Genomic DNA, 18833 nt, shown 5'->3' with positions numbered 1-18833 from the left:
CGGTTGTCAAGCAATGCTAGGGGGACAAACACAAACATACACGCACACACTTATATACATATATATACATATATACGACGGGCTTCTCTCAGTTTCTGTCTACCAAATCCACTCACAAGGTTTTGGTCGGCCCGAGGCTACAGTAGAAGACACTTTGCCCAAGGTGCCACGCAGTGGAACTGAACCCAGTACCATGTGGTTGGTAAACAAGCTACTTACCACACAGCCACTCCTGCGCCTATAAAAGTGAGTTTCCTCACTTTTATATGCCTTTGCATTATTAACTTTCTTCTTTTACTGAGTAGTTCACAGTTCGAGTGACACGATGATGATGATGATATATCTGTAAATGTAATATTCGGTAGCCATGATAAAACTCCGGAGTTTCGGATGCCAAGGTGGAAATCCACACCGCCATCTCTTCAGTTATCCGGCCATCATGGCTACCGAATAATTGTCACATATTACATTTACAGATAAATTCCTCTATTTACATAATATCGAGGTCTCTTTCATTCTTTTGTTGTCTTACCATTTTTATCAATATGTGGTTGAAGAGAGCTTTAAACCATCTTTTATATCAATAATAGACTGATTTATATCAATAATACAATAATAACGGATTGTTTATAAAGCTTGAAACACGTGTACCACGATATCCTTTGTGTTCTGTTTTTAATTTTATTTGATATATATATATATATCATCATCATCATCATCATTGTTTAACGTCCATTTTCCGTGCTAGCATGGGCTGGACGGTTCGACCGGGGTCTGGGAAGCCAGGGGCTGCACCAGGCTCCATTCTGATCTGGCAGTGTTTCTACAGCTGGATGCCCTTCCTAACGCCAACCACTCCAAGAGTGTAGTGGGTGCTTTTTACGTGCCACCTGCAGAGGTGCTAGGGGGTCTGGCATCGGCCACGATCAGTTGGTGCTTTTAACGTGCCACCGGCATGGAAGCCAGTCGAGGCGGCGCTGGCAACGGCCATTTTTGGATGGTGCTTTTTATATATATATATATATATACAAGATGGCACCCAAAATAAACTGGAAATGTTCTCTGTGGGACAAACCTGTTGTAGTCCAGCCTTCTGCTGCTAGAAGCCACTTGATGCAATCCTCAGGCATCAGTCTGCTGCTGACTGGCATTAAGTCTGGTTGTACTTCCACATGGTGCCCCTTTGTTTTGCAGTGCCTCTCCCCTGTTTGTTGAATTTTGCAATAGTTGAATTGAAGGGACAGCATGCTTCTGTGAAATTCTTTTTTTTACTGGGGGAAATGGTAGCCAAAACGGTTGTCATGCTTCAAACAGCTGACAAGGATGCTGCCATGAGCAAAACACAGGTCTATGAGAGGTTTTCGCATTTGAGGAACGGTCACTTGTTGCTTGAGGACCAGCCTTGTTCAGGGTGACTGTCGACCTCCTGAACAAATGGAAACATCATGAAAATTCATGGACTGATTTTGGAGGGCCATCACCGAACAATTGACAAACTTTTTTGTTATGACTGGTGTGTCCTGGAACTCCTGCCAACGAATTTTGAGTGAGGAATTGCCAATGGAAAGAGTTGCAGCAAAATTTGTGCCTCACTTGTTCACAGAAGATCGAAAGCAGTCAAAACTAAATGCATGTTGTGAATTGAAAGAACAGTTGGAAGTTGGTCTGGTCCCTTTCTTGAAGGTCATCACTGATGGTGAAAGTTGGTCCTCACAGAATTTACAGATGTGTAAGTAGTGAAGAAAAATAAACAATGATGAAGGTGTCAAATAGCATCACTTTGCAAGACTTCCTGGACTGCTTCAAACAGTGGGAAATGTGTCAAGACTGATGCATTGCTTCAAATGGAGAATACTTTGAAGATGGTAAAAGTGTAAACACAGGAAATAATGTTGCAAAATTTCGGGTTTTTTTGGGTACCCCTTTGTATATATTGTGGCAATCATCATCATCGTTTAACGTCCGTTCTTCATGCTAGCATGGGTTGGACGGTTCGACCGGGGATCTGGGAAGCCAGAAGGCTGCACCAGGCTCCGGTCTTATCTGGCAATGTTTCTACAGCTTGATGCCCTTCCTAACGCCAACCACTCCGTGAGTGTAGTGAGTGCTTTTTACGTGCCACCTGCACTGGAGCCAGGCGAGGCTGGCATCGGCCACGGTCGGATTGGTGCATTTTACGTGCCACCTGCACGGAAGCCAGTCGAGGCGGCACTGGCTTCGGCCACGATTCGGATGGTGCTTTTTACGTGCCACCGACATAAAAATATAAATTTCAAAACCAATGGACCAAATTTTATATGGAAGCAAAAAAAAAAAGAAAAGAAACGAATGAAATGTATAAATCAAATGAAGTGTATGGATCAAAAGTAACATGATGGTGAGGAATCCCTCCTCAAAGAAGTACTCTTAGTGATTGAAAATAAACTCAGACTCTTCCCATAAAAAGAAAGGGTAGAAAGAGAAACCAGGGCAGTGGACAATATCAAAATGGACTCTAAAGCCTTCTACAAGTTTGCAAAAGAATCTGCCTCGGTTAACTACAAGGGCCACTGTTTTAAGAAGACAGTTCACTGATGGCAGACCCCAGGAGGATAAGTGAAGTGCTAATAAATAAACAATTCCAAAATATCTTCACCTTTCCACTGGAAATGGAAAATAGGTTTCTTGTTCAGAGCAAAGGTCAAATTTTGTGAAGGAAAGACATCAATCACTTCATTTGACTCTGAAGGAACAAAAATCTGTTGACAACAGTGGGATTTGAACTCAGAAGTGAGAGGCTCTTGACTACATACGTAAAATGTATCTACTCTAATAATAATCTCTATCACCCTGGTTTTATATCTGAAATTAGCCGCAGAAGGTCAAGTGTTAAATAGGAGGCCGTATAAGCCCTTAAGTCAACCAAAAAATGTTACTGGCATTTGTTTACTCCACGTCTAATGGATTAGAAGCAAATCCACTCACATGCATTTTCTACAGTGTACATAAACTCAACTGCCCCATATCTTGTTTCTACAGTTACTGTTGTCTAACGACAAAGCTAATAAATTTTATTTTATTTTTTTGAAAATTTATGTAGTTCATGCTCATTGTAACAAACCTTGCAAACCAAGGCTGAGTCCTTGATGTGGAACTGTGTTCCCTCAAACCATACCCAACCCTCTCTGAAAAAAGCAGTTGACACTTCTTATCTGTTGGTGGTGGTGGTGGTGGGGGGCATGACGAAGCAAAATAATTGTCTTTCAAAACATGCCTACTTCAACTCACTCTCACACTCATTGTAACATTGACTTTACAAACCAAGGAAGGAGTCTCAATATCATAGTTTACTTGCTTGAATTTAACCGCATTCCCTCCGACCATACCCAACCATCTGAGAAAATACAACTAACACTCTTCTTACTTGTCTAATGACATGACAAAGCAAAAATAATTGTTTTTCAAAACGTGCACGTCTCAAATCACTGGTCCTCATTGTAGTATTGGATTTACAAACCAAAGAGTCTCAATATTGTAGTTTACTTGCTAGAAATAACAACCATATTCCCTCAAATCACACCCAATCATCTAAGAAAAGACAGTCTCTGACACAGTGAAAGCCATGCTAATTTGCATTTAGGAGTTTGTGGATCTCCAGGAAGCCAGCTATCCCTGATTTTACCACTCTTTCAAACACTTTAATGATGTGGGAGATGAGTGAGATTGGGCGATAGTTGACTGCGAGGGATCTGTTTCCATGTTTGAAAACCAGGATGACAGACTGGGATAGAAACTGTTTCGGTATATAACCTGAGTCTAAAGAATTTCTCCAGAGGTTGGTCAGAGGGACTGCAAGTTGGTGTCTGCATTCCTTCAGGAGACTAGCAGGGAATCTACCAGGGCCTACAGTAGAATAGTATTTGACCTCATTTATTGCTGCTATGATGTCAGAGGCAGTGAAGGTTATGTCTGAGATTTTATGTTAGGAATCAACTTTGCACGCTTCTCTTACGTCAGTATCAGTGGGAACACTAAAGACAGAGCAGTATTGTTTCTGCAGTATTTCTGCCATTTCTTTAGCATCGTGTTGGAGAATGCCGTTATCATCAATCAATGGCCCAATGGATGAGACAGTGGTTTGATGCTTATTTGCATAAGAATAGAACACTTTTGGGTTTTGTTTGATGTTTTTGATAACCCACTGTTCCTCCACAGCTCTTTGATTTTCGGTGGAGGTTTTCATGTCGGTCTGCAGGTGAAGTTTTTCCAATTCCAGCCTTTTCATTGTTGTTGAATGTGGCTGTTGTATGTGGGAATATTTTAATTGGTTGATTTTTTATTGAGTCTTTTGATGCACCTGATGAGTGTGTTTTTTTTCTTTTTAGGGAGCCGGTTTCTGTTTGTGTTAGTGGATTTCGTAGGAGTGTGTTTTGAGCATGTATAGGTGACAATGTTCTCAAAGTGCTGCCATGCGGTCTCAATGTGAATGGAAGTGAGAGTGAAAGACCAGTCGATGAAGGACAGATCCTTTCCGATTGCTCCCCAGTCTGCTTTATGGAATATTATGTTGCCAAATAAGTGCAGTGCAGTGGGATTGGCTGGTTTGGTTTTGATTTGTTGGGAATTAAAATTGCAGAGTATCATGTTATGGTCTGAGAGGAGAGTTTTTCCAACCGAAATACTGAGAACGGAGCTAGTGTTATTAAGGCGGTATGTGTATGTATATGTATGTACGTATATATGTATGTATGTATGTATATATATATATATGTATGTATATGTGTATGCATGTATGTATATGTGTATGCATGTATGTATATATGTATGCATGTATGTATATATATGTATGTATATATATATATATAGGAGGCGCAATGGCCCAGTGGTTAGGGCAGCGGACTTGCGGTCGTAGGATCGCGGTTTCGACTCCCAGACCGGGCGTTGTGAGTGTTTATTGAGCGAAAACACCTAAAGCTCCATGACGCTCCGGCAGGGATGGTGGTGAACCCTGCTGTACTCTTTCACCACAACTTTCTCTCACTCTTACTTCCTGTTTCTGTTGTACCTGTATTTCAAAGGGCCGGCCTTGTCACTCTCTGTGTCACGCTGAATATCCCTGAGAACTACGTTAAGGGTACACGTGTCTGTGGAGTGCTCAGCCACTTGCACGTTAATTTCACGAGCAGGCTGTTCCGTTGATCGGATCAACTGGAACCCTCGTCGTCGTAAGCGACGGAGTGCTTCCATCCATATATATATATATGTATGTATATATATATATATGTACGTATATATATATATTTATGTATATATATATGTAAATGTATGTAAATATATGTACGTATATATATATATTTATGTATATATATATGTAAATGTATGTAAATGTATGTATGTATATATATAAATGTATGTACATATATAAAGTTAATCCATACATGAAAACACAAAGAGAAAACACAACAACGCGAGGACGTGGAACAAATATAGTATTATTGGACGCTCAGGAAGGAAGGGAAGAAGGAGGGCTTTACGTTTCGAGCAGAGCTCTTCGTTGGAAACATAGGAAAAGGAAAGATCCAGAGAAGGGAAGACGGAGGAAAAAAAATCGCCAACGGTACACACGCAGTCATACATGTATATATATATATATTATGTACATGTATATATATATGTATTATGTACATGTATATTATGTACATGTATATATATATATATGTGTATATATATATGTATATATATGTGTGTGTGTATGTATATATATATATATATGTGTGTGTGTATTTTATATATATATATATATGTGTGTGTGTGTGTATTTTATATATATATATATGTGTGTGTGTGTGTGTATATATATGTATGTATATATATATATATTATAAATATTCATGCAATGTACAAACGGAAACTGAAAATTAAATGGAAATTTAATTGAAAAAGAAAGAGTTTAAAGTGGACCAGTTTTGAAAAGTTTTGAGAATTGAAGCAAACAACTAAGTGAAGAGAGGGACATGTGGAAATAAGCTACGCAGCCATGACCTCATTTTTGCCACAACCCCCCCTATGTTGTTGGCAAAACAATGGAATCAACAGTTTGAATCAATTATAATTTGTGATAAAAACTGAAATAGTGCGAAAAGAGAGAGAGAGAGAGAAGGGGGAGGGAGGGAGTTGGTGGAGAAGCCGGAAGAGGATAGTGGTGGGTTGGGGATGGAAAGAAGAGATAAGAACAGAAAAGACTAAAGAGCAGAATATGAGGGAAAATTGTCAATGCCCCCTCGTTTGTGACACACAAAGTGCTGACAGGCTGCTGACCCCTTCTCCGATCTCTCCTCCCCCCATATGTCAGGAAACTGGGTTCCTGCAAAATGCACTTTCTATATATTCACTGACTTACCCTCGGCTTTAAAACAATGAACTTCCATGATGACTGGATATGATTTTTATGATGCCTATGTTGATGTTTTATACTTGTCACAGGTAAGAACACTTGACACCTACACAGGTAGAACACTGACAAATAGGAGCAATGAAGGTATGGCTTCAGGAATACAACTGTGCTGAGGTCTGTGACTGGCTCAGTGCTTTAGGTGGGGGGGTTCTTTCTAAATGCCCCTCCCCGTCTCTTCAAACCAATGTTTCAATCAGGTTAATATTTCAACTTGACCTAATAATAATAATAATAATTAATTCTCGTTTATTGGCCACAAGGGCTAACAAAAATCAAATAAAACATGTAAGGACAAAATACGGGACAAAAGTTAGAAAAAGGGTTTTGTCTGTTTGAAAGGTCCGTGTAAAAATGCAAGATAACAACGAAAATATAACAAGTAAAATCTCCCAATAGGGGGAGGCGCTTCGAAAGGTTACTCGTGGATAATAGTTTTTTCTACGATAGGCACAATGCCTGAAATTTGGGTGGGGTGGGGTGGGGGGATAGTCAATTACATTATCTAACTGATGATGATGTCATAGCTGCTGTTGAGGACTTTTTTGAGGGCCAGGGCGAGAGCTTCTATGCCATGGGAATCCAAACACTGCAACACTGACGGAAGAAGTGCATGGACCAAAGGTTAGACTATGTTGGAAAATAAAACACATTTGGTCTAGTTTGATCATTACCTATGAACTTTTCACGGTCAGCCTATGAACTTTTCAGCTGGCAGCATCATTAGCATGCTGGGCAGAATACTTGGCAGTATTTCACCTGTCGCTGTGTTCTAAATTCAAATTCCGCCAAGGTCAACTTTGCCTTTCATTCCTGCAAAAAGCAGGGATAGAAAGCAACAATAAGTCGAGTAAAGAAAGACACCAGTGATGGCCAAAAGTGCATGTATAGTTCAATAGTTCACAGGACAAAAAGCAAAAGGACAGTAAAATGAACAATAAAAGAACTATTAAGAGGAAAGGGTGTGTAGGTACACGGGTAGTTGTATGGAGATTTTGAAGGGTATTTTTAAGCTTACACAATAACATCTATGTTCTTGTAATCTCTCTATATATAAATGGCAAAATGTCTGTCTGTGTGTGTGTATCCTTTATACAAATCCACAATTTTTCAGTTAGAGGGCTCACACTTTCTATGGTCATTTAAAACCGTCCGAGGGTGGTCGTGCACATCTTTACATTTCCTTAGTCACCCTTGCAAAGCCATTAAAAAAATTTATAAAAGTGACCTTTTTGTGAATTTTCTATCCAAAACCCAATCAAAATGCCCAAAACTTGATACGCCAATTGAATGCCAGCTAGCTGTATGTAATTGGTCGGAAATTTGGACAGTACTCGCGTGTATGTGCACACGCACGCAGCTGTATATGCATGCACTAGCACTATGACCCAGCGTTGCCAGGTCATAATGCTAGTAATTATAATAAAAGGTCATGTAAAATCATAAATAAAAGTTTCAGAATTGTTTTAAAACCAGAGATGGATGTAGACATTGTACTTCCCTACAAAAAGAAAAAAAAAATGTATTTAACCTGGTGCTGTTCATTAAAAGCAGTTTTCTAAATAACCAGACATTTTCTAACTCAACTGAAAATCTTGCAACCCGGAAGTGAGTCATGACACAATTAAAATCATCTGGTGCACGCAGTTCGCTGCCATTGCTCCATGGGAAAATTTATAATAGTAAAACATAGAAACTGCCATTGGTATTATTATTATTATTATTATTTTGTATTTACTACCAGTCAGACCTGTTTGAATCTTACTGTCAGTTCTGTGCTTTAGAAATTATAGTACTGTCTGAAGTATGTAGCTGCTTGTGTGTGTGTGTGTGTATGTGTGTGTGTGTGTGTGGCTGTGTGGTTTTGATTGTAGTATGCCTTCATAAACATTTTTAACAATTACAATAAAAATGGTAATTATAGAAAACAATGATAATTACTCTCTCTCTCTCACACACACACACACACACACACACACACACACACACAACACACAAAATAGAATTAATGTAAACAACTACACTACCATTATTGGTGCTGATATTGGCAAAAGCAGCCGTAAAATTAATGTGAGCAACAATGACAATTTTTGGTTTGTGTTGTTGGTAACTGGCAACAGCCGAACCTAACAAGGATATTATAGAAGGAAAAAAAGACACGGGTTAGGTATGCCATAAGGGGCCCATGCCTCTTCGTTTGAAGAGTACATTAACGAGAAAAAGGAAAGAGAACAGTAACCTACTTCTTCCCCAAGGAGAGGAAAGTTTCATACGGCTTCAAATGAGGGATTTTAAAAAGGCAAAGGGTGATCCAAAAAGTTTGGTGCCTGCAAAATATGGCCTTGCTAATTACTGGTAAGCTAGGGAATGTATTTGGGTGAAAGGCATTCAGTATTAGTACTCAGAATAATCCTGGATCTGATTGGCCATAAATGGTGGTCCTCCTCTTGGAACTTTACCATATATTCTATATTATATTCTATATCATGTATGCTATTCTTATTTCATTTGATTTTTGTGTAAATCCCCACATTTTCTTGTAGGCATATTTAATAGAGCCATATATATATATATATGCATTTTAGGAACAAGGCAAAGATGACTTTGGTCTGATTTGAACTCGGAACCTAAGGACTCAAAAGAAATACCAGAAGAAATAATCCAGAAGGATGGTGGATTGGCAGAATTGTTAGAGCAACAGAAAAAATGCCTTGTGGTATTTCTTTCGAGTCTATAGGTTCTGAGTTCAAATCAAACCAAAGTCATCTTTGCCTTGTTCCTAAAATGCATATATATATGGCTCTATTAAATATGCCTTTGTTCCTGTCCTACATACTGTATCTCTAGGCCCCTGACTTCCTGTTTCAAGTCACTCTTTTTGTAACCACATCCATCTTTTATCTGGATCTGTGTTACTTTGTATTTCTCTCTCAAGAACTAACCATGCATCTTCTTCTCCATCCAATTGTTTTTCCCTCTTTGCTTCTGTCTTTCGTTTGTAATTCATCCGATCCTGATTGCTTTCTGTATGTAACAGACCTGCCTTCCTTACTTGCACAAGTAGTGCTTCCTTTGTGTCGTTTATATATCAAGCACCTGCCTTCCTAACCAGCACAAACAGTGCTTCCTTTGCAATGTTTATGTAACACACACTTGCCTTCTTACTTGCTCTAGTTGTGCTTCTTTTGTATTCTTTAAGTTCCAAGCTTATTGTTATTATTATTATTATTATTATTGTTGTGCATCAGTGCCGAGCAGTGTTTAGGCATGAGTGAACTTTAGATTAGTTGAAGTCACAAACTTTAGCTTATGCCTAAAAACTGCTTGGCACTGATACTGTAGTAATTTTTTATGACTTAGTAGTCTAATGGCACAACTTAGTCAATGTTGATGACTGTGTTTTAGTTAAAGCTACAGCTGTAAGTCTGTCCAGAGTTGTCTCTCGTCGAAATTTCCCATTGATAATGGCTAAAGGGCTAGAAACACATCTGAGAATCTAACAGGGGACAGCGCTGGACAGATATATTGTTTTTACACATTTTTGCCATAAGTGAATTTGCCTTTAGAAGTTGAAATATGTCACAAACATATTTTAATTAACCTAAAGTTTGCTTATTATAATCATGTTCTGCTTTTGCTTTAATTTATACAAGCTGCACCCAAGTCTCAATCAGGGACACCAAGGGACAGGATTTTACACCTAAAGATACAAACAGGTGTGACACCATGCAACTGATAAAATTGACATTTGTGTGTTATTAAGAGAAACAAAATCATTCTATAAAATTTATAATACAACTGAATGACTAAGATTTATTTACCTGGAGAGGAATTTATGTAAAATATTTGAGGCATTTGTTAGAAAGATTTTTTTTTTTGCAATTCACTTATTTTGGAGCTGCTGGGAATTTGGTCTACAAATTTGTTTGCTTTTTCTTTTATATTGTTTCATGTCCTCTATCATATACTCTTTTACTCTTTACTCTTTTACTTGTTTCAGTCATTTGACTGCGGCCATGCTGGAGCACCACCTTTAGTCGAGCAAATCGACCCGGGACTTATTCTTTGTAAGCCCAGTACTTATTCTATCAGTCTCTTTTTGCCGAACCGCTAAGTGACGGGGACGTAAACACACCAGCATCGGTTGTCAAGCAATGCTAGGGGGACAAACACAGATACACACACACACACACACACATATATATATATATACATATATACGACAGGCTTCTTTCAGTTTCCGTCTACCAAATCCACTCACAAGGCATTGGTCGGCCCAGGGCTATAGCAGAAGACACTTGGCCAAGATGCCACTCAGTGGGACTGAACCCAGAACCATGTGGTTGGTTAGCAAGCTACTTACCAGACAGCCACTCCTGCGCCTCTAGTATACGATATTGTGATGTAGACTGAAAATATTTTGTTAACCGGAGATTCGTTGTTGTTGTTGTTGTTGTTGTTGTTATATAATCATAATGATGTTGATTTTTTTCTTTTTTTTCCGTTTTGTCTTCTTCAGTTCATTGAAAGTGTGAAGGGAACATTATCATCATTCCTTGAGTCATCACAAACGGACGCTTTGCAGGTAAACTACTATCAAAAGCTGCAGTATATTAACTTTCCCCTTTCTGGCTCCTATTTCATAACAGAGACACAATTCTCTTCTTATGTATCTCTACTCACATCAGTGAGCAGCGGAGAAGAATGTAAGCCTGTTGATCCAAAGAACTATGAATTGCTGTGACATTCTTTGGACTGGGAAACTCTTCTTCACCCGCCCTACTCACCAGACCTAGCACCATCAGATACTCTTTACTCTTTTACTTGTTTCAGTCATTTGACTGTGGCCATGCTGGAGCACCGCCTTTAGTCGAGCAAATCGACCCCAGGACTTATTCTTTGTAAGCCTAGTTCTTATTCTGTCGGTCTCTTTTGCCGATCCGCTAAGTTACGGGGATGTAAACACACCAACATCAGTTGTCAAGCGATGTTGGGGGGACAAACAGACACACATACATATATATATACATATATACGACGGGCTTCTTTGAGTTTCCGCCTACCAAATTCACTCACAAGGCTTTGGTTGGCCCGAGGCTATAGTTGAAGACACTTGCCCAAGGTGCCACGCAGTGGGACTGAACCCAGAACCATGTGGTTGGTAAGCAAGCTACTTACCACACAGCCACTCACGTATTCAGATAAACTTGAACATTTTACAAGTGGGAAAACATTGAGAAGTGGAGATCATCATCATCATCATCATTTAACGTCCGCTTTCCATGCTAGCATGGGTTGGACGATTTCGACTGAGGTGTGGCGAACCAGATGGCTGTACCAGGTTCCAATCTTGATCTGGCAGAGTTTTTACAGCTGGATGCCCTTCCTAACGCCAACCACCCTGAGATGATGTTAAAATAGTGCTCCAAACACTTTTCTCTTCTAAAGAACCTGATTTTTTTCTAGCCTGAGGAATCAGGAAACTTGTTTTGAAGTGGGGAAAATGCTATTGCTAAAAGTAATTTTACTGTGTTATAAAAAATATTTATCGTAGACAGGCTGTTGGGGTTCTTTTTTTCCCCCTCAATTTAATATTTATTATATTTCATAAGCTTTCAATTCATAATAACAGCATAAAGTGATTGTTTTGTTTCCATTCTAGAACATTCCAAAACTCAACTGCATCCATTCTGAACTTAAAGAATCTTTACCAAAGGAAGAACGGTCAGAACTGAAATTAACAGGTAACGTTTCTTCCAGTTGCAAGCAGCCAAAACTGATTGAAAATTCTCTTTTTTATAAATTATAAATAATTTTTTGTTTGCAGCCCATGCTGGGGCAATGGCGACTGAAACCATTCGTTCTCAGCTGTTTTTTGCCCATAGACCTCTTTGATTCCTAGTTTACTTGGGTGGACCCTCATAGTCTTTCAATGTTATATTTTTATAGTTACTTATTATTAGGAATTGTATACAAGAAAAATTTGTGAAAATATTTTGTGTATTATTCTTTTACTTGTTTCAGTCATATGACTGTGACCAAGCTGGAGCAACACCTTGAAGGGTTTTAGACAAACAAATCAACCCCAGGAATTATTTTTTATAGCCTAGTACTTATCCTATTTGCTGAACCACTAAGTTACAGGGATGTAAATGCACCAACACCAGTTGTCAAGGGTGATGGGAAACAAACACAATGACACACACATACATACATACGTATGTACGTACATACATACATACGTACATACATACATACATACACACACACGCGCACACACAAATAATCGGTAAATACAGAAGTTTATTTTGTTTTGCAGTGAAAATATTTTTATACAACAATCAACCTGCGACAATTGTCAGAGATGCAGTTGAGAAAGGTACATGTTCGTTTTTATTCTATTTATCCTCATCAGCACCATCACCACCATCACCATCATTGTTTTAATGCCCACTTTTCCTTTCTTGCATGTGTCAGAGATGACGAAGATCATAGTTTTCTTCATTTCGTTTCTTTGTCTTTTTTCCCCCCGTTCCATTTTTTGCACCAACCTTCTACATGTGTTTTTCTTATTTTCTTGCTGCCCAGCATCCTTGTTTTAAAAACATGGGGCAAGCGAAATCGAAATCGAATTGAACCAGCCAGGATCCCTGGTCTGGTGGTACGTAAAAAGCACTATCCGACTCGTGGCCGATGCCAGCGCCACCTCGACAGGCCTCCGTGCCGGTGGCACGTAAAATACACCAATCCGACTGTGGCCGTTGCCAGCCTCGCCTGGCACCTGTGCAGGTGGCACGTAAAAAGCACCCACTACACTCACGGAGTGGTTGGCGTTAGGAAGGGCATCCAGCTGTAGAAACATTGCCAGATAAGACCAGAGCCTGGTGCAGCCTTCTGGCTTCCCAGATCCCCGGTCGAACCGTCCAACCCATGCTAGCATGGAGAACGGACGTTAAACGATGATGATGATGATGAAGATGATATATAAAGATGCATAAACAGGGTCTGAAAGTTTGCTTTTAGATACAAGGCATATTTTGAAACTATTGGTAGCTCTTTTGTTTGTGTATTTAAATTGATATTTAACTCTCACCGGATGGAGTTCTTTTTTGTTGATTCTGTCTCTATTGGATCTTTAAACTCTGTGTGTGTGTGTGATTTATATCATAAATATATATGTGTATTTTATTTTGTCTTATAGTCTCATAACAGTCAATTTATAATTTATATGGTTTCCCATTCAACTATGCCTGATGATTGTTGATTTATCTTCCCACCTTTGGAACATTCTTCAGCATGAAACCATTCGCTTTTATGAATTGGCTGTTATTAGACTAGATTTGTATTGTAGAATATAAAGAATATATCCACATATATATATATACGTATATATATTAGTAAAAAAAATGTTTTTTGTACTTTATGATTCCAGTTCTCAGTGAACTTGATGTGGAATACATAGAAACTGTTTTGCTATCGTGGCATGCTGAGTTTGGTGAAGATGAAGATGAAGATGAACTAAGATTAAAGCACTTGCAGCCTTACTGGGAAGTCCTGCAAGACTTACATGATGACGATCTCTTACTTAATGCTGGAGTCTCTGACTTGGACCGAGATCTTTTGGAAGAATTATATGATTGGGCAAAGGTTAGTGTTCGAACATGAACAAAACTTGTTAACATTTTAATGGGCCAGGCACGACTCAGTGGTCCCAATATTTGGTCCCAATATTTGGTCCCAATATTGGTCCCAATATTTGACTGGTATACATTTTACTGCCCTCCGCACCAACTTCTTGTGAAATCAACATCGTAGTAGAATGAAAGTCAACTGGTAAAAAAACTCTGAATTCATTCACAAAGCAGAGTGTTAATGAAGTGTTTAGAAGGAAGAGGAGGAGAAAGAGGACTCAGTGTTTCCTCTTCCTCCTCCTCCACCTCCTCCTCCTCTCGTGTCTTTGCATAACCAACTGATGTCACCTTCTGCATTGCATACTGCTAGAAATAACAGCCAAATCTTCCTCAACCCTTACACTAGCATTGTAAAAAAGAAGGAAAAGACACGATGTAGGGGCTATTTTGTGGCTATTTAGTAGATGTGTTTGTTGGGGGAGTGGAACCATGTAAGTTGTGGGTGTGTGTAAATTTGTGTAGGTGTGTGACCGTGCATGTGTAGGTGTGTATAGGTAAGTATAGATATGTATGCTTCTGTGTGTAGGTTTGTACAAATGTGTGTGTGCGAGTGTCTATGTATGTGTACACGTATATAATAAGTATGTGTAAATATATGTAAGCCAGTGTGTGTTTCTATAAACCTGTGTAAATGTGTTAGGCATATGTAAATGTGTGTGTGTAAATATGCATGCCAGTGAATTTATGTGTGTGTAGGTATGTGTGAAATTATGTTTGATATGTGTATACATGTTGTGTTTGTGTGTATCATTCACTTGAGTTTCTTTTCCATTTCACTTCTGTTAGGTAAAACCCTGTATAAACCAAGTGAACTTAGCCAGCTGCTGTACCATGCCTCCTGAGTTGATTGAATATGCCAAGGCTACAGACATCCAGTTACTCACCCACAATGACCCCAAAGGTATTCGTCTTGCTTTTTTTTTTATTATATTCTTGTACTTATTACAACCTTTGGGCTGCTCCTATGCTGGGACCCCCTACCTTCAGATAGTTTAGTTAATTGGTTTTAAAAATCTCAGAGGTGCCATTTAGAAGACTTCAGCAGTCCAACTTGCTAGGAAAGAGCATCGTGATGTTGAACAAGAATACAGACAACATAGAACAGAGGAGAATAGCATCAGACACAATAGGTCATCTAACCATCTCAAACAGGTAACAAAGAAAAAGGTCATGCTTGAATTTGAACGACATATAGCAACCGACCCTGACAACAAAGTGTTCTGGAAATATTGTACTCTCGAAGCAGAGATCTCACTTTCCAGTTGGCCCTGTTTGCAATCCCCACACAAGTCGGATTACTGATGGTCCCAAAGAATGCACAGAACTTATTGCTGACTATTATGCTGGCATTTTTACTGTTGAAAAATCCAAATGTAGCATCTTCACCACCTCTGTAACATTTGTGAAAATTACACCTGCAACTGTGACGCCACCTCAGGAATAAGTGCAATTATGCCTCTCCTGGTTTTGATGACATTACATATCTGTTTCCCAAACGTGGTGGGTTCTTTCATTTACACCAGCTTTCATTCTTTTTTCGATTCTGCTTTAATAAATGTGTCACCTGAGAGCAGTGGAAAATTGCCAGCATCATTCTGATATTCAAAAAGGGTGATCACACCTCACCTGTCGACTACCATCCAATCAGTCTTACAAGCTGTATCGCCAGACTGATGGAGTCCGGTGTCAGAGAAACACTCTGGAACTTCTGGAGCTCTCACAGCCTTATTCGACCCTCACAATTTGGATTTATCCCTGACTCCAGCTGCTGTAGCCAACTCACCAGTTTCTTGAAGACATCACCAAAATCATTAGCAGCAGCTTATGGGTGAATGTTATCTAACTTGACTTTACTAAAGCCTTCAATTCTATGCCACACAAACGACTCAGCAAAACTCTATGCAATGAGTGTGAAAGATGATCTTTATAACTGGTTGAAGTCCTTCATTCTCAGTTGAAAAGAGGTAACCATGGTTCTAGGACACCATTCTTTATCCTATAAGATGACATCTGGTGTACCACAAGGATCCGTTCTTGGACCCTTGTTGTTTGTTGCACATGTTAATGACTCAGATGCCAACTTCAAAAACGTTAAAGTGTGGAATTATACAGATGACATCAAGCTGTACTCTGAGATAAAAAGAACATCCTATATGCTTTAGATCTTTCCTGCAGTCAGACTGGAACACAATGCAGCAATGGATTACTGACTGGCAGCTGAACCTGGCTGTGGATAAATGCACCTCCAGGAATTTCAGGAGGAAAAACCCGGATTTTACGTACTCCCTCAACAGTTCCAATCTCAAGAAGTTTCCTAACAAACATGACCTGAATATTATTGTCAGTAGTGATTTGCATTAGACAAACCACATCTCTAAAATAGTCAAGAAACCTGAGAGTGTCTTAGTATTACTCAGTAAGACCTTTGTCAGCCATTCTCCAGCTGTGTGTTTAAAGCTGTATATGACTATGGTTCATCCACACTTAGAGTTTGCATCACCAATCTGGAACCCCATCTTGCTCAGCATATCACTCTTCTGGAAACTGTTCGGAAACGTGGAACCAGACAGATACCTGTCGTCAGGCGTCTACCATACTCTGAACGTCTTGATTCCCTGGGCATGGACTCATTAAAGTCCTGACATCTGGCAACTGACTCGGTAGACACCGACAAGATTATCCACCATCTTTCCAACAACAACCGTGGGCACCTTTTTGAATTCCTTATGTCTAACACTCATGGACATGCTTACAGAATCAAAAAACAACCCAACACCCAAGTCCTTCAGAAACATTCTTTCACGCTCAGAATTGCTGAAGCATGGAATAAACTACCCACACCAATTGTTAGCTGTTAGGACTCTACACCTTCAAAACTTCCCCGTTTCCTGATATTTGCCAACACTACCCCTGATCACCTGATGTCCCTCATCCTTTTTCGTTTACTGTTCACTTCTTGTGCACATTCTATGTCCTGTTTATTCACTTCTGACTACTTTTTCTGAGCACTGTATGCAATAAGTTCATCGTTATTAAAGTACTTTTGTGCTGTACTCATTTTATAGATATCCATTTATCAAATGGCTACGTCCACCGTCACTACCACTCTGTAATGGGACATAACTCGTACTATAAACTCATTCTTTATGAACAAACTGATTTATTGGCAATCCCTTGCTGGCATACACACATACACATAAAACCAAGGAGGGATTAGAGGTAATCTAAGCTCTTACCTCAAGTAGCATTCACAGGATCAGCAGCTTGAAGTGTATAATGGGAAATTTTCTCCTGTGGAAACTTAGGTTTCAGATTAACAGAAAATCTATTGTGTTTGCTTTTTGCAGAGTATAAACAATATGTGAAGAATGCTGTGTGTGACATTATATGTATTCCATGGTTCTCATTTGTTTCAACAACAAGCAGACACCGGAGCATGGTGTAACCCTCAAATCCATCAGATCCTAACAAACTGTCTAACCCATGCTAGCATGAAAGATGGACGTTAAAAAAGGATGATCTTGGTAGTGATAGCTGTGTCTGTCTGTCTGTCACTGTGCATGTCAACAAATGAAGAATATGTTTTTAAGTTGACTTGCAAAATTTGTCAGTACTTTTTCTACCTTTTTTTCTTCTTTTTTCTTTTTTTTTCTCTTCATTTCTCTCTGGAAGCCATGTTTCCTGATGCAACGCTTCAAGAGATCATCCGAAACTATACCACCCAGATGGATTCTGAGAACTGGTCAATGGAATGGGCCGTGTGCTATTCTGTTGTTGTCAAGTGCCGAGGGGTTATCAAAGCTAAAGGAAACATGATCACAGCAAACAGGCCCACCCAGAATTCTCTAAAGATAACCAAGACTGATTGACTGATTGACTGATTGATTGATAACAGATCAAAATATTCGCTAACAACAATCAAAGTCAAGTTAAAGAAATTACAATTTATTTGTTGACTAATTTTTATTGGTAAATAGAAAGTGTGTGGATGATTGTTGGAGTAAAGGTGGACAAATTGTTCAAAATGTGTTGTTTTTTTTTTTTTATATATATCTTTTAGTACATGACTGTGAATAGGACAGAATTTGTTGGGTTATTGTTGTTTTTTATTATTAATTATGAAGGTTGTTGGAATAGCAGAATCATTAGAGTGTCACAGTGTCAGAACATGTATATTGCAGTGTTTGTTCCGACGCTTCATATTCAGAGTTCAAATCCCACAGAGATCAACTTTCCCTTTCATCAAACTGGGACTGGTAAAAATAAAGTACCAGGCAAGTACTGAGTGTTGAATCATCAGCAAAACCATACAGCCCCCCCCCCCAAATCACAATTCAGAAACAATTATTCTGAAGGTGGTGGTTACAAAATTGTTAAAGCATCAGATCAAATACCTTGCAGTATTTATTTGTTTCAAGATTTTACATTCCCGGTTCAAATCCTGTTGAGATCAGATTTGTCTTTCTGGGGAGGGAGGGAGGGTGGGGTCGATAAAATAAAGTACCAGGTCAATTTTATCAACTAACCCTGTATCCCTGAAATTTTGGGCCTAGGACCTATCTTTTACTTGTTTCATTTCAGTCATTAGGCTGCAGTTGTGCTGCGGCACAGCCTTGAGGAATTTTTAGTTGAGTGAATTGACCCCAGGTTCTTTTGCTGAACTGCTAAGTTACAGGGTCATAAACACACTAACCTTAGTTGCAAAGCAGTGG

The 18833-nt window shown here is 39.1% G+C and overlaps 1 protein-coding gene across 1 annotated transcript in view; it reads left to right on the top strand.

The window, feature by feature from the left end:
* LOC115223151 (glutamate--cysteine ligase regulatory subunit) overlaps window positions 1-18448 on the top strand; it is a 23267-nt gene extending 4819 nt beyond the window's left edge. Inside the window, exons 2-7 of the mRNA XM_029793578.2 lie at window positions 10950-11015; window positions 12093-12174; window positions 12750-12809; window positions 13863-14077; window positions 14908-15022; window positions 17794-18448. Of these exons, the coding sequence (XP_029649438.1) occupies window positions 10950-11015; window positions 12093-12174; window positions 12750-12809; window positions 13863-14077; window positions 14908-15022; window positions 17794-17990 (735 nt within the window). The 3' untranslated portion in view covers window positions 17991-18448. The remainder of the gene's footprint in view (window positions 1-10949; window positions 11016-12092; window positions 12175-12749; window positions 12810-13862; window positions 14078-14907; window positions 15023-17793) is intronic.
* The last annotated feature ends 385 nt before the right edge of the window (window positions 18449-18833 follow it).

Source organism: Octopus sinensis, linkage group LG22 (genome assembly GCF_006345805.1).
Source record: "Octopus sinensis linkage group LG22, ASM634580v1, whole genome shotgun sequence".
Taxonomy (NCBI): domain Eukaryota; kingdom Metazoa; phylum Mollusca; class Cephalopoda; order Octopoda; family Octopodidae; genus Octopus; species Octopus sinensis.
The sequence above is the reverse complement of the archived record's forward strand: the minus strand, read 5'-3'. Positions and strand labels throughout refer to the sequence as shown.